Here is a 17,019-nt window from a genome sequence, read left to right as displayed (position 1 = left end):
TTTCAGGGCCCTGTCCCAGGTCACCTTAATAACCCTTCGCTCAGCGCCTTATTGTAAATAATACCTCCACCCTGCAGCCTCAGCATCTGAACTCCCTGAGAACTGGGAAGTTGGCCTGTGGTTTTCACCAGGGCAGCCCCAGTGTCCTCATCAGTGGTCGGGACATCTTAGCATTCAAGATCGCTGTCCCTAAAGGAGATGACGAGCCGATCATTGACAACGTGGGAGACACGTCTTTCTGCGGCACTTCGTTAATATCTAGACTAGCATCCTGCGCCCAAGACAGACTCCCTGACATGTTTCCTGTGTGAAACAGTCCCATACCAAGAATTTTAAAAAGCAATTTTTCTCCTTTTGAAGAAAACCATGCCTCCTTCAACCCCTGGCAATATTTTCAGGAATTATTTTCAGTGGCATTTGAGAAAGTTCAATACTGAAGATTTTTCAGAAAATCATTGAAAGAGAAAATTTCATAACATAACCTGTTGGTCTCTTGACAGAGAATGAAGCAAGGACAGGAAACACTAACATACACATGCACACATTTTACAACAGCAACAGAGCAAAAAGATGCCTAAACCATATCCTCGAGACAGCTCACTAAGGGACCCCTCTGAGGCCACTCCAAGACCAATGTTTAAAAATCGTCACTTTCCTTATGGGAGGGTGACAGAAATGTTCTGTATCATGATGGGCTAAAAGATTACACAAGTTATGCATCCATCAAAACTCACTGAATTTTACATTTAAAATGGATGCATCTTCTTGTATATACATTATATTTCAGTAAAGTTCAAAAATTATTTTGAAAGTTAAACTTCCTTTTAAAATTATAATTATCAAGAAAAAAATGTTTCTTAAATATTTAATGAAGAAAACTGCTGCATGATAGATAAAACTCTCATGAATACTTAAAATATTTTCTCTGAGATAATCAAAATCATAAATGAAGCAATTAAAATAACGTTGTAGGCCAGGTTCCCTGGCTCACGCCTGTAATCCCAGCACTTTGGGAGGCCAAGGCGGGTGGATCACTTGAGGTTAGAAATTCAAGACCAGCCTGGCCAACATGGTGAAACCTCGTCTCTACTAAAAATACAAAAATTAGCCGGGCATGGTGGCACGCACCTGTAATCCCAGCTACCTGGGAGGCTGAGGCAGAAGAATCGCTTGAACCTGGGAGGCAGAGGTTGTAGTGAGCCGAGATCACGCCACTGCACTCCAGCCTGGGCGACAGAGTGAGGCTCCATCTCAAAAAATAATAATGTTTTAAAAACCCAAAGTGGGATATTATCTTCTAAACTAATTAATTCCTGTTTGAAATTTGACTTCGAGCTTCCATTTTTAACTTTCTAATGCCCTTTTCAAACTTTGAGGTATTTTACCCATTTTTTTTCAAGTAGGATGACTCAATTACATTTTATTTATAGTTTCAGAATTCTTAATTTATAAATTATTTTAAAACTCTCTTAATCCTGTCCCTCGGAGTTTACCTGGAGAGGCAGTATTGAGCCTGGCCTGTCTGTGCTGCCAGGAAGGCCTGGGGTAGAACTCATCTGCCCTCCACGTCACCATGTCCTGTGGAATGAGGGCTTTAAGGAAACACACACCATGGACCGTTATGTGAAGGGCAGGCTGAGAAATGCAGATGAAACGCCTGGTACCTTTTGGAATTCAAGAAATACTTGCTATTTCACACTATTCTGGAACTTCTTTATTCCCGTCTCAAAAATGATGTTACTCAAGTAAACCCCCTAGGAAGTGGCTAGACACCCAAGTGTAAAGACAAAACGATCCCAATCCGTTGGTTAAGGTCCCATCCCCTGGTCTTCCTCAGAACGTGAACCCGAGAGCTGTCTCCCCGCACGGTGCAGGCCCTCACATGCCACCTCAAGAGGGTAAACGCTCCCTATACGAAAAGGAGTGATAGAGCCTGAACTTTGAGGATATCCACTACAGGTTTGGCATCAATCATGAGTCTGCTTTCCTCCATAAGCTCACATTTATTTTAAGCATTTGATGGGGACACACACAAATCGCTGATCCATGTGTGTGGCCACAAACGGGCTGTTTCACTGACCCGTTGGTCTCTTGACAGAGAATGAAGCAAATACAACTTTATTTCACTAAGCCCACAACTTAGCGAAACAGTCCTGCTGGGTTTGATATTTTTAAAAATCAACTGTACTTAATCTGAAATTCATTTAATTTAGTGATGCCCTTTAACAAATCACAACCTGTTTATTGTGAGTAAATATTTAAGCCAGCTCAGTGGTTTTAAATATCTAACAGAGACTGAAGATAAAAGCCAGATAAATGAGATTTATTGGTGACTAGGTAATAATCAACTGCTACTGTTCTCAGAAGGCCCCATCAAAGGCTCAGGCACAGAGACTTTTTCAAGAGCAGCTCCAGATCCAAGGGGTGCTGTCAACTCATTCAGTCAAGGCATTCAACTTTTTCTGTTTTTACTGATAACAAAGTCAATGACTTACAAATATTTAGCAACTTTATGGGAAAAAAATGCTAAATTTGAAAGGTTTCAGTTTGAGAAAAAGGACATTTCTTGGGAGACAAGAATGAATGTAGGGCACATGTGTTAAAGAAACTTTTTAAAGAATTTTCTGATTTCTTTAACTTTAATGAAACTAGGGCTATGGAGACATATCTGGAGAATAAATGCTTGAAATAACTAAATAATCATATAAACCAATTACATTTATGGTGCATTTTTTTCTCTAAACAGGCCAAGACATTTAAACTGCTCGGCTATCGTTTTTTGTTTTGTTTTTTTATTTTATTTTATTTTTTGAGACGGAGTTTCGCTCGTCACCTAGGCTGGAGTGCAATGGCACGATCTCGGCTCACGGCAACCTCTGCCTCCCGGGTTCAAGTGATTCTTCTGCCTCAGCCTCCTGAGTAGCTGGGATTACAGGTGCCTGCCACCACGCCCAGCTAATTTTTGTATTTTTAATAGTGACAGGGTTTCGTCGTGTTGGCCAGGCTGGTCTCAGACTTCTGACCTCAGGTGATCCGCCCACCTCGGCCTCCCAAAGTGCTGGGATTACAGGCATGAGCCACCATGCCTGGCCCCAGCTATTGTTTTGGACATCCTCAGAAAATGAGGAGTTTGCTGTAACAAATTTTCAACGTATTTTCAGAAAACAATTGTTTACCTCAATAAGCAAATAACCTTGAGAGGGTCATTTTTGATGTAAATCATTTTTAAATGAATTACAACAGTTTTCTGCTTCCTTGATAACGACTTAATGGTCAGGTGTGGTGGCTCCTGCCTATAATCCCAGAACTTTGGGAAGCTGAGACAGGTGAATCACTTGAGCTCAGGAATTCAACCTCGGCTCTCCCGAAAACACAAAAACTAGCCAGGCCTGCTGGCATGCACCTGTGGGCCCAGCTACTCAGGAGGCTGAGGTGGGAGGATCGCTGGAGCCTGTGAAGTCCAGTCTGCAGTGATCTGTGCTGATCGCACCACTGCATTCTGGCCTGGGCTAACAGAGTGAGACTGTCTCAAAAAAGAAAAACGATGTCAACAAATGTAATGTGATCATCCCTGCACTCCTTTTTGGGGTTCAGAATGATCATAAGAACTGTAATTATCATACTTAGGGGCATTAGAGAGAAAACCTCAGGGGTCAGTCATTAGGATGAAAAGGTCTGTTTGCTCTACACTAAAAGGCATCAAATGACAATGTGTTTGGATTCTTCATGCTGCTTTTTGTGAGTTTCTGACTCCTCCCTGCAGGCTGCGCTTTCACCTCTGGCTGCCTCCATGAGCTTCTCCTCTCTCTTCTAATCCTCTCCAGCATGGCTGGTTTGGTTTGGTACAGTAATGCTTGCAACAAAAAATAAATGAGTTCCAAGGGAGCGATTAAAAGATGTCCTCTTGATAGAGCTACAGAGCTGGGACTGTGTGGAGAGACCTGCTTTAAGTTTTCAGCTGTGTTTATTTGGTTTCCACATAAGCAACCTTTGACTACTACTATTTTAGATTATTCAGTGAAATAATGAAATCACATGTTATTGACAAAAAGAAACAGATACAGTAAAGAAAACCAAGGAACTCTAGACGATGAGAGGAAGGGGAGAAAGAGCCACAGTAACTTAAACCAATCCTAAATGAGTGAACAATGGAGGGAATCCCTGCTTTGAACGTCCCAGGGAGGCCTGGCTGGGTAATCTGCCTTCCACAACCATGGGCTTTCCTTTGATCTCATTGTCTTCTAGTCCCTGCCCTGAAAGCTCTGTTGGGCAGTACAGAGCTAAATATTTAAGACTTGCCTGTCAGAAGCGCCCCCTTCTCTGCTGCCTCATATACTCATTTAAAATGCATAGTAGCAGTTATCTGTTCCTGAAACAATACCCAAAGCAAGGCCCCTTAAGAGCAGCTGTGCCAGTGATCCCCTGGCTGGACACTTAGGAGTCTCGGTCTGAGGACCACAGCCGACTTGAAACCCTGAGTAAATGGAGCCCTTAATTAGTCCTCTACACACTGGCTTTGTGGGCCTGTCATGCAGAGGCCCCAGGAAGTCCTCTTGGAAAAGGAGGCCGTTAAGTATTAGCAAACTCATCACAAACAACTCCACTGCAGAAACAAAAAACCATCCACACACACAGTAAAAATCACATAACGTTCCCAGCAAATGGAAAATGCTTTTGGATTATCTATATCTCATCTGCGTCTCATTATGCAGTCATTTACTCTGATCAGATTCAGTGAATGTTTCAGTGCCCAGGATGAAGAGGACACCAAGAACTGGCTTCTTAACTCCATGGTTTGGCTGAAATACTCAGGAAAGAGCTGAAGTCAACTTGGAATTCAACACGAGGGACTTGCTGCTTCTCCCTCTCCCTCCCAGATTCCCTCCTCTCCCTTCTTTAAAGAAAACCTGTATCGATTTCAAAATGCTCCCAATTTATTTCCTTTTCAATTTGCTTTTGTTTGGTTTAAAAGAGGTACTCTTATTTACCAGGCACCCTTACTTTAAAATAATTTAACACTGAATGTCAAGAGACAAAGATACGAGTACCTTCGGACACAGAAATACACTCATGGGCATCCATCGTTAGTGTATGAGTAAGGCGTGACAGCTCGCACAGAAGGGGACAGCAGTGTCATGTGGAATAGGGACAGCCTCAGAAGTCCAACTGTAGGCCACGTACCTGTGTGACTCTTTACCCAAACAAGTCATTATATGAAAAAAGTATATCCGAAGTAGCAAAAGAATCTAAAATAGCATGTCCAGTGTAATTATGCCCATCTTTTCAAAATCAGTGGCATAGATAGAAAAAAGGCTGAAAAGAAAACCCTTAGAATGCTGTCTTTGTTTTTGTCATGATCAGTGCTGCAAATGCTTTGTTTAGGGGACTACTGGGGTTCCCTTCCACCACTGGCTTTTTTCTACTACATGTTAAAAATGATCTTTAATGAGCAAATACGTCTTTTAAAAGTCTAATTTGAAATTGCCTTTGTTATTTAAAGTATATTTTAAACTTCCTTTGGAAAATAATGAACTTTTAATAATGTGATTTGTTACTTATTGGTGCAAACAACTGCTTGCTGTCTTCGAAGACTGTGAAGCCCATGCAATTCCTAAGAGTTGCAGGTCAGCCCAGCTCTGGCTTTCCTTTCTCCCCCACAGTGATTTATCTGATCCCTTATCTCTCCAGGATCACGTGGCTTGTCTTACAAAGCCCCTGAGAACAAAGCAAACATCTAGGTTAAACATACTTAAATAAAGTTGTACTCTGGTGAAAACCGCTTTGAATTTTTTCAAAACCATTTGTTTCAACCACAGTATTTGTTCCAAATTAAGTAAACATTGCTAAAAGAAATCATACTGAATCTGCATTTCTTATCAGACTGAAGGCAGGATACGGTTCTAAACTTTCTTGTGTGTTTTTCTCTATTTCTCCTTGAAGCTCTAAGTGGGCACAGGTGATTAGGAACTGAAGTTGCTTGGGGGAACAACGCCTGCAGCAGGCATTTCTATGTAATGGGTATCTTTTTATTTATCTGCAATTTACAGGAGTGCCACTCATCAACCCTGAGCTCCATGCCCAGCCAGTCAGTGTCACACATTAATGCTATTAGTGCCCAGAAAGAGGGGCTATGGATGGATTATCATCACAAATCCATTGTTATTGGGGAGGCGGGGCTTGTAGTTCATCTGGTGGGGGTGGGGCTGGAGGCCTCAGATCAAGATAGAGAGGGGAGAGACTGGCCTAACTCGGCTTCTCCAGCCTTCAGCCTCCCAGTCTAGTCATCTGAGCTGCTGCTTTTTTACCTTTTCTTTTTTTTTTTCTTTTCTTTTTTTTTTTTTATTGTTGTTTTTTGAGACAGGGTCTCACTCTGTTGTTCAGACTGGAGTGCAGTGGCACAATCACAGCTCACTGCTGCCTCAACCTCCTGGGCTCAAGCAGTCCTCCCACCCCAGCCTCCCAAGTAGCTAGGACCAAAGGCACACACCACCATCCCTAGCCAGTTTTTTATTTTTTGTAGAGATGGTGTCTCACTATGTTGCCCAGGCTGGTCTTGAACTCCTGGGCTCAAGTGATCCTCCCACCTCAGCCTCCCAAAGTACTAAGATTACAGGCGTGAGCTACAGCACCTGGCCCCCATCTGAGTTTCTCAGGCACAAAACTCCATGGCACCCACTTTCTGGTACCCTTCAGTGCTCACCCACCAGGGGAGGTGAAGCACCAGAAGACAAACATCAGAGCCAGACGCACCATGAGATCCTCCCCGACCGGGACAACTCCAAAGCAGGACCCTCCGAAGAGCACATCTGCCAGGGCACGGCCGAGGACAGGCAGGGTCAGGGTTTGAAAGAAGGCAGGCCAGCAGGTAGACAGTCATTACTGAGCTTGCCCCAGGGCAGGTATCATGTTGCTGGACTACTCGTTCATTTAATTCTATCCAAAATCTGCAGACTTGGGCATTTTCCAGAGTCAACAGAGGTTCAAAGAGGGGAGACTATCTGCCCAAGGTTACACCATCAGTACAAAGCGCAGCCAAGATGTGAATCCAACCCTGCTGGCAAAACAACCACTGCAGGCAGGTACCACTCCATTTCACAAGGGGAGACCTAGCCCTCAGGGAGGTGAGTGCTGGCCACACAGAGGCCACAGACAGGTGTGGTACTGGGGTGGTCCCTGGGGCAGCTGACAGAAATGGGAAATCCAGAGCGAAGAGACCCACTAGGTTAGGACAGACAGCCCTGCAGACCCAGAGAGCAGCTGTAGGGCATGCGGCACACAGGGTCCCCTTCTGCAGAGGTGCGGTGTGCCACCAGACTCCGGGCCACCTGGGACCCCCAGGGAGGGCTACTCCTGGTTCCAGAGAGTTCTTGCCTTTCCCACTACCAGGCATGTCCTTGAAACAAACCCCATTCCTCAAGTTAGCTTGAGAGGTGTCACTTGCTTCTAGCTAAGAAGTCTAGCTGAGAGTCTGAGTAGCACAGGAGCTCCTCGGGGTGGGGGGGGGGAAGAAAAAAAATCACTGAAGCAGTAGCTCTTTGTGGATGAGCTTAAAAAAAAAAAAAGCCCAAAGTGGAAGAAATGAAAACATAAGGCGCCTTACAAAATGTTCCCAAAAGACTCCAAAATCTCTTCTGAGGAGATTAGTTGTGATCTGGAACTATTGCCAAGAGCTGTGCCAAAGGCAGCAAACTTTCTTTTACAGAGATAAGGACTCATGCTCACTGAAGGCTACCAGCCTGTCTTGCTTTGTGATTTGAAAGGCTATCAGCTGTGCACACTGCAATTTTTACTTTGACAAAGAGCTTGTTTTTCCTTGCTTTCTAAAGTTTCATATATGAAGAAACATACACACACACACACACACATATATATACTGGTTAATTTTCTTTTTAAAATACTAGGGACTTCACATAACACTAAATTACTAAGGACTTCACAAGGCATTAAAAGTTACATGTGAGATCTACCTTCAAAGGCAAATTTGTGATATTTGTGATATCTGAGCTTAGCCAGAACCTCGAAGGCAGAAAATCCCAAAGCCTCAGAGTTTTGACTTGATTGTATTAAATATAAATGCAATAAATTAACAGGAAAAAAACCCTCAGACTTTCTGACTCTAAAGTGGCAACACTGTCTTCACGGAATTTCTGTGCAGCAGTCTGGGCTGCAGGGCATGGTTTTAACTCAGCTTCCTGACAGAATGATGGCTGGGCTGACCCACGGGCAAGCCCAGGTCACTGCATGTTAAACTGGCAAGAGGGCTTGTCCTTTGATGGGTTGTGTAGTGGCCTAAAGACACTCCTCCAGTGTCTCTAACATGCCAGACTTTTAGTGTTTTCTTTAAGTGATGAATATTGAAGAAAACTAGATGAGAAAGAGTCGATGTGTAGGAAAGATGAGATAGCTTGGTTTTCCTTAGGGAGACAGTAGATTGTGGTGGAAAGAATTAAGACTGGAATTTGAATACTGTCTCTGGCACTTAGCAGCCAACAACGGAACGGGACTGACCTCTCTGGACTAGTGTTCTCATTGACAGATTTGGACTGATGATAGGATTATTGAGAAAATTAAGCAAAACAAAACAAGTAAAGCATGTGCATTGTGCCTGATAACAGGCATTCAATATTGCATTTGTTACTTGCGATGAATTATTTGGTGAATGTTTACCTATTATAAAAATGAGGATCAATATACATTTTCTATAAAAGAAAGTCTTCCAATGTCTTTTGCTTTTCTATCACTTCAAAGGAAGAATAGAAAGTAATGCATTTTGGTAAAGGACACACTAATATGGACTGCGAAATTCCATGACACTCTTGGAAAGAGAAGCACTGTGTGACCTTATCAAATGATGCACTAACTTTCAGTTAGTTCAGAGGGGACTTTTACCATAGCAAGAAGCAAGAGGACACAGCCCATGCATTGGAAATGGCATCAAAACAATGCTCCCCAGAAAGGCACGAGCGGCCTGTGTGTGGGATAAAGAAGCCTCCTCCGTCCTCCCTCCTGCCCTTCGCTCTCCCCTGAGCCGTGACGTGTGGCTCTCCTGAGCCCTGCTGTGGCACAGACAAGCGTGCTCTGCCACACAGGGGCCACTCACCGGTTCCCTTCCTGTGGGTTTTTTATTGGCCTGGTTTGTGTTTAGGATTAAAAAGAGTGAGAGGTCACTCTTCTTCCTATTCAAAATTGATGCTGGTTGATAACTTGAAACAAATACCTCTTATATCTACACAAAATACATAGTCAAAAGGAGTAACTAATGTTAACATAAAGAGGAAAAGGCACAATTTTCTCGCATACAGTTGTATCCCCAGCATGCAATGAGTTCTCTTTTCTCATTTGTTTGTTAAATGAGAAAAAAGAAGGAATGGATGAAGTGAACTAGGTTCCATTTAGTGACACACAGTGAGGGCAGGTGACTCAGACAGAGGAACTTGTCTGGGAAGGCAGAGGTGCCACCACAGTCCTGTCTGGGGACTAGGAAAGGAAAACCCAGGAATTCATGGGGCCAGGGCAGGAAGACCTAGGAGTGAGGACGTGGGCTGCCTGCTTAATCACAGTCGCCTGAATTCCAGACTCAGGATGCCAGGGAAGGCTTCGAATGGAGCAGAGCAGTGGCGAAATGTCTGCACTCCACTTCGACATTCTAATCCCTGGGCCCGGTGTGCTGACTGAGGCACACGACAAAGAACTTCTTCTGTCCTGCTAGAAGCCTGATAAAAGAGGACACACTGTACACCCCACAGGAGGGACAGACTTGGCTCCATCTGCCAGAGAAGAAAGGTTTACACACTTAATCGTTTTCGCAGGCCCTGGCTCTGCCTGTGTCGTGTTCACTCACAGTGTGGTTCGTAAGGAGGAGGGGGGTCTCCACAAGGCACACACTCCATGTCTTGAAAGCCGACAAGTTTTGTCTTCCTATAAAACCTAGAAGAGAGAGGAAAACACTCCTTGTTAGTGCTTTCATCTAAGCTTACAGTTGTGGTCATAAATTACCAGCAGTCTCCATTACCAGTTCTGTGGTTAAAAGTACACAGAGGCTTAAATAATAGTATCTTAGGTAGACACATTTTTGGACAGGAAGCAGTGAACACTTAAGAAATATCAAATTCCCCTAAACATCATGTTGCAGATGCTTCTCTGCACTTCTTCCGTATTGGGGTGGGGGTGCAGATGGGGGGATAAAAAGTCAGTGGTCTTCGGCATTTCTATTGAAACTTAAACTACAAAACACCTTATACATGAATAAAGAACTAGTTTTTAGCATTTGGAATTCAGACACTAAAAAACCAAGCAACCATAAAAGCAATGGAAAAATGTAGGGAAATCCTCATACAATCTTGATACGGGAATGTCTTTCTAGGCAACAAGAAACCAGGAGTCAGAGTGGAAGAGATTAACAGCAATCACACACATACACACACAGATTTAAAGACATCTGAAGGGCAAAAATGAATAAATATAGCACCATCAATATAGGTAATAGTCAAACAAAGATTGAAAAATTGTCCTAATTACAGTACTGTCTATACCTTCACTCTATAAAGTAAAACTTAAAAATCATGACGGTGAAAATGAACACTATAATTGAAAAATAAGCAAAGAACTTTCATTCCCAAAAGAAGAATGTTTCATAATTTAAAATTTTCATAAACTGAAAAGCATGATGCAACTAAATGTTTTTAAAGAAATTTAAGATGAAAATGTTTAACTTCATTATTAATCAAGTACATTCAAGTTAAAATGAAAATATATCATTTTTACTTAGAAAATTGGGAAAGTGCTGATGTGGGTGTAGGCCAATAGGTATATGTATATACTGCCTGTGGGAACATAAATTGCCGCTTTTAGGAGGGCAATTTAGCAATGTGTCACTAGAACTCAATAAAATAGTTTACATTTCTTATTTAATAATTTCCTATTTAGAAACTCATCCTAAAGAAATAATCAACTGGGTAAAGATGTTTGTGTAAGAATACAATCACAACATTGTTTATAAAAGAAAAAAAAGCTAATTAGGCACAATCCCAATGTCCACCAATAGAAATGACCAATTAGGATAGACCCAATGGAATGCCTTTAAAAATGATGATAAAGACCTACCATACACATTTTTAAAAATTCATGAAATATCATTAAGTGAAAACAAAGGAATATATATGATATAATTCCATTTCGTGCAGGCACGCACTTTTCTATCAGTTTTCTCAGATCGCTTACCAATACATATAAAAATAGTTACGTGTAGCTAGGCACAGCGGCTCACGCCTGTAATTCCAGCACTTTGGGAGGCTGAGGCAGGTGGATCACCTGAGGTCAGGAGTTCAAGACCAGCCTGGCCAATATGGTGAAACCTCATCTCTACTAAAAATACAAAAAATTAGCTGGGCATGGTGGTGGGCATCTGTAATCCCAGCTATTCGGGAGGCTGAGGCAGGAGAATGGCATGAACCTGGGAGACAGAGGTTGCAGTGAGCCAAGATTGCACCATTGCACTCCAGCCTGGGCAATAAGAGTGAAACTCCATCTCAAAAAAAAATATATGTATATATTTGCAATGAAAAAAGTTTGCGAGTGTATTATACACTGAATATTAACAGTGACTATTTCTAGATTGTAAGAATTCAAGTGATTTTCTTTTTTTCGTATGTACAACATAAATTTTCTATAACAAATATAGTAATATAGAGAACAAGTCTACAGAGACAGGCAGATGCAATTATTTTGTGAAACTGGATAATGTAGTAGCCAATCTGTATAATTTATGGTAGAAGCAAAATTTGCATTTGAAACTAGGTAAATTATCTCAAATGCCCAGATACACTCGGAAATTGCTCAACATTCTATTTTCACTTGATTATGACAATCTTTCCAAAGCATATATAACACAGTGACTTCCCACTAGACATTAATAGAATTACTCATTTTGGAATTTATGAAGTAAAAATTAAAAAAAAAAAAAACCAAGTTTGAGGACTCATACTTCCTGATTTCAAAACATAATACAATGCAACAATAATCAAAATAGTGTGGTATTGGCATAAAGACAGACAACTAGACCAGCGGAATAGATAAGACAGCCCAGAAGCAAACCCTTGTGTATGTGGTCAATGACTTTCAACAAGGTGCCAAGACCACTCAGTGAGGAAAGAACAGTCTCTTTAAGGAATGCTGGAGAAACTGGACATCCACATGCAACAGATTAAAGACCTAAAAGTATAAAACTCCTAGAAGAAAATGCAGAGGAAAAGCTTCATGACATTAGATATGGCAATGATTTCTTAGATATGACACCAAAACCACAGGCAACAAGAGAAAAAAGTTGACAAATGGGACTACATTAAACTTAAAATCAGAGGACACAAACATTCCTATGAAATGGAAGAAAATATCTGCAAATCATATGTCTGATAAAGGGTTAATATTCATATTTATAAACAATTCCTATACACTCATCAATTAAAAAATCAACCTAATTTAAAAATGGGCAAGGGACTTGAATAGACATTTCTCCAGAGAAATGTCTTTGGAGAAATATATCACATGGCTGACAGGTATACAAAAAGATGTTCAACATCACTAATTATCCCTGAACTGAAAGTCAAAACCATATGAGATATCACCTCACACCCATAAGGATGGCTACTATCAAAACAGTAACAACAAACAGATAATAACAAGTGTTGGCAAGGATGTGAAGAAACTGGAACCCTTGTATACTGCTGATGGGACTGTAAAATGGTGCAGCCGCTATGGAAAACAGCACGGAGGTTCCTCAAAATATTAAAAACAGAACTACCATATGATCCAGCAATCCCACTACTGGGTCTATATCTAAAAGAACTCAAAACAGTGTCTTGAAGAGATACTTGCATGCCCGTATTCGTTGCAGCACTATTCACAGTAGCCAAAAGGCAGAAGAAACCCAAATGTCCATTGATGAATATGGATAAACAAAGTATTTCACAGAATGAAATACTATTAGTCTTAACAAGTAGGGGGTACCTGTCACATGCTACAACATGGATAAACCTTGAGGACATGATGCTAAGTGACACAAGCCTGTCATAAAAGGACAGATACTGACTGACTCCAATTCTGTGAGGTACTTAGAGTAGTCAAATTCATGGAAACAAAAAGAAAGGTGGTTCCCAGGGGCTAGAGGAAGAAGCAAAGGGGAGGTGTTTAACAGGTATAGAGTTGCAGCTTGAGAAGATGAAAAAGTTCTGGAGATCTGTTTCACAACAATGTGAATATACTTGACTCACTGAACTGCACACCTAAAAATGGTTAAGATGGTAAATTTTATGTTACGTGTTTTTCATCACAATAAAAAATGCATATAAATTTTTTTTTTAAAAATCACAGGACAATATAAAGGCACCTTCTTCTTTAAGACGTCTTGCTCAACACTGTAACATATCCAAATTAATACTTTTATCTTTTCAGCCAGAAAACTTGCCCAATAGAAGTTCATTGAATTAAATATCGAGAAAGCACAAAATAGTGTTTTATACATAAAAACTCATTTCATGTAAAAAGCAAAAAAAATTTAAAAATAGAATATCCAACATTCTCAAGAACAAATATTGGGGATACAGAAATCCATCTTTTAACACTTAAAAAGTTAGGAAAATGGGAAGTATTGAGGATCAAGTATAGACACTACTTAACATTTTAAAAATAAAGAATTCTAACTGACAAAACAGTTTTGAGGTCTGAGTTTTCCCTGACAATCAAATAAAATACATTTGCCAAAAAATTTCTAAAAGTTTGAGGATCATGAGACAAATGAGGCTAGAAGGTTGTCATGTTTTGAATGACCATTTTTATTTTTTAATTAATTAATTTTTTAAATTTATTTTTTGAGATGGAGTCTCGCTCTGTCACCCGAGCTGGAGTGCAGTGGCGGGATCTCGGCTCACTGCAGCCTCTGCCTCCTGGGCTCAAGCCATCCTCCCACCTCAGCCTCCTAAGTAGCTGGGACCACAGGTGTGCATCACCACGCCCGGCTAATTTTTGAATTTTTTTTAAAGATGGGGTTTCGCCATATTGCCCAGGCTGATGTCACACTCTTGAGCTCAAGCGATCCACCTGCCTCAGCCTCCCAATGAAGAGGAATTTTTAATTGAATGGAACCCAAACAGCACTGGTTAGCCTAATGAACACAGTGTTTGAAAACTGCTGTTTTAAGAAAATCTGGCTGTAGACCGTTAATTCTTCAACCAATGAGTGCACTTCTGCAAGGAGATGACATGCTATAGAACAACTCTGGTCTTACAATGACCTCACTTAACACAATGTTGAAGGCAGTTACTATGCCCTGTGAATCACAGTCAAGTCAGGGTGGGATTTCCTGAAGCGTCTGTGAGACACTGGATGAGACACTGGATGACAGCGTTGCTCTGTCCTGGGCTCTTGCTAGCACTTTGCTTCATGCTGGTCAGTCGGCCTGCTGTTTGTGTTCCTCAACAATCCACAGCAATGGCCCCTTATTTGAAGGTGAACAAATGCTAATGACAAGATTAATCATTAGAGTAAGAGTCTAGGTCTCCTCAACAGTGTCATGGTTACTAGCACAGACCAGAGAGCTGAGGCGAGGGGATGCGAAAACCCAGGCAACTCAGGCAGCTTCCAGGAGCAAGGGGTCTGCGGAGGGTAGGGTGAGGGTGAAGTGGGCACACAGCCCAGACGGGCAGAGGCAGTCCCTGTGATTCCCCATCGATCAGTCACGGAAGCCCCAGGGGTGACCTCCCAGTGAAATCAGACATGCACCTAAGCATGGGGCAGAGGAGCTTCGAGGTGAATCCCAGTTCTTTCATTTACAAGCTGGGTGATTCTGGGAAGTCATTTACCCACTCCGAGAACCAGTTTCCCTCTTTGTTAAGAGGGGATGGTAGGAATCCCTGCTTTACAGAGTAGCTCAGATGACAGTAAGTGCTCAATATTAGTTGTCATTGTCACCAGAAGCAGCAAAGAGCTGGCGGGGGCCAGCCTACTCTTCAGGGCGGGTTCCAGTTTCCCTGAGCCAGGAAGGAATCAGGAACCGGGTGCTGGCAGCCTGGAGGCCTGTTGGTCACACTCTGAAAATGTCATGTGAAGTTTTCACTGGCCCCAAAATCATCAATTGGCAATAATGTCCAACATTTCATTAGGGCTTCCAATGGCTTAGGCACTTGCTACGCATTTTACATGCCTTCTATTTCTAATCCTTCTAACAGTTCTGCAGGGTGGATTCTCACAGCATGGCCATTTGACAGTGAGAAGAGTGCATGTCAGAGAAGTTAAATGACTGGTCTAAAGTCACAGAGCAGCTGTGGGAATAAGGGGACCGGCTGTCTCGAATGACTCAAATTATGGGCAGAGGACTGAAGATTTCCACACCCTACCTGCTACTGAGAGGGAAGCAGCTGGTGTCCTGGGGCGCCTGGGCCTATGGGCAGCAGCAGGTTCTTGCTAGAGAATGAGGCCACAGGAGGCAGACTGGCACCAAAAAGAGCAATGCCCACCTTATGCCTGACTTCTGCATTACTGTTTGGGGAGCAATATGCATTTTGCTCACATCTTTCTGCCTCCCAGTTTTTCTGCTTGTAAAACGGGTTTCAACCATTTGGTTTCTTCACAGAAGTACAGTCAAGTTGGAAGAGTACTTTGAAAACACTTTGGAAAGACCTGGGTAAAAGTCACTATGTAATTATGCCAGCCTCATATACCAATGCTGACTTAGAAAAGAATGGGATTTTAAAGTAATCGTATAAATAAATTGTGAAACATCACTCAACTGTCTATTCACTTATAACTTTCCTGTAGCTAAGTATTTACTTAAAGAATAAACAAACACTGTAGAAACTAGAGCAGCCAGCTCAAATGACAATGACCACAGGGAAGCAGGAGGAACCAGGCACGGTGGAGTTCCGGGCAGACCCGCTCCCCTACTCCAGCAGCACAGCCCTGTGTGGGCTCTATAAAATCCCAGTCCTAGATCAGGCCTTTCCCCACCTTCCCTGGGCACTGCCTACTTCAGCCTGTACATCCCCTGAAGACCTCATTTCCCTACCCCCAGATGAAGAGAGTAGACATGCACAGATAGGCTTTTATCAGAGAACTGGAGAACATGAACAACAGAGGTGTGTGAGATGTTCAGTTCATGTCCTCAATTAGATTTGCACAAGATCAAAACTCTGGGTAATGCTATCCACAGATATTGTCACAGGTCTGAGATTATAGACCATTCCTTCTTTTTTAAAGCACAGATTTATTGACTTATACTGTATATACCACACAATTCACCCATTTAAAGTGTACAGTTTCATGGTTTTCCATATGTTCACAGAGTTGTACAACCATCACCACAATCAATTTAAGGACATTTTCATCACCCCGAAAAGAAGCCTCATAACCTTATCAGTCACCTCCCATTCCCAACCCTCCCCAACCCCAGCCTTTAGGCAATACTAATTTCCTTTCTGTCCTTGTAGATTTGATCATTCTGGACATTTCAATAGAATCGTGTAATATGCTGTCATTTGTGACTGGCTTACTTCACTTAGCATAATGTTTTCTAGGTTCATCCATCTCGCAGCATATGTCAGGATTTCCTTCCTTTTCACTGATGAATAATATTTCATTGTTTGAATATATCCCATTTGGTTTTTCCATTTATCAGTTGATAGACATTTGGGTTTGTCTTAGTCAGTTTTGTGCTGCTGTAATAGAATATCACAGACTAGGTAATTTATAAACAACAGAAATTTATTTCTCGTAGTTCTGAAGACTGGGAAGTCCAAGATCAAGATGCCAGTATCTGGTGTCTGGTGAGGGCCTTTCTGTTGCACCCTTCAGAGGGAAGAAATGCTGTGTCCTTACGTGGCAGAAAGTGGAAGGGCAACAAAAGGAACAAATTCCCTCTGTCAAGTCCCTTTATCGGGGCACCTTTGTGAGGGGAGGGCCCATCATGACCTAATTACCTGTTAAGGGCCCCACCTCTTAATACAATCGCATTGGCAATACCTGAGTTTT

At 42.0% G+C, this 17,019-nt stretch overlaps 1 protein-coding gene across 11 annotated transcripts in view; it reads right to left on the bottom strand.

The window, feature by feature from the left end:
* The window catches only part of TNFRSF19 (TNF receptor superfamily member 19), a 105,371-nt gene that overhangs the window by 40,305 nt on the left and 48,047 nt on the right, over positions 1-17,019 (bottom strand). For all 11 annotated transcript variants that reach the window (XM_015120743.3, XM_015120745.3, XM_002808139.4 and 8 more), the window contains exon 5: positions 9,842-9,927. In XM_015120743.3, the coding sequence (XP_014976229.2) occupies positions 9,842-9,927 (86 nt within the window). The remainder of the gene's footprint in view (positions 1-9,841; positions 9,928-17,019) is intronic.

Source organism: Macaca mulatta, chromosome 17 (assembly GCF_049350105.2).
Source record: "Macaca mulatta isolate MMU2019108-1 chromosome 17, T2T-MMU8v2.0, whole genome shotgun sequence".
NCBI classification, from domain to species: Eukaryota; Metazoa; Chordata; class Mammalia; order Primates; family Cercopithecidae; genus Macaca; species Macaca mulatta.
This window is presented reverse-complemented; position numbering and strand designations above follow the sequence as displayed.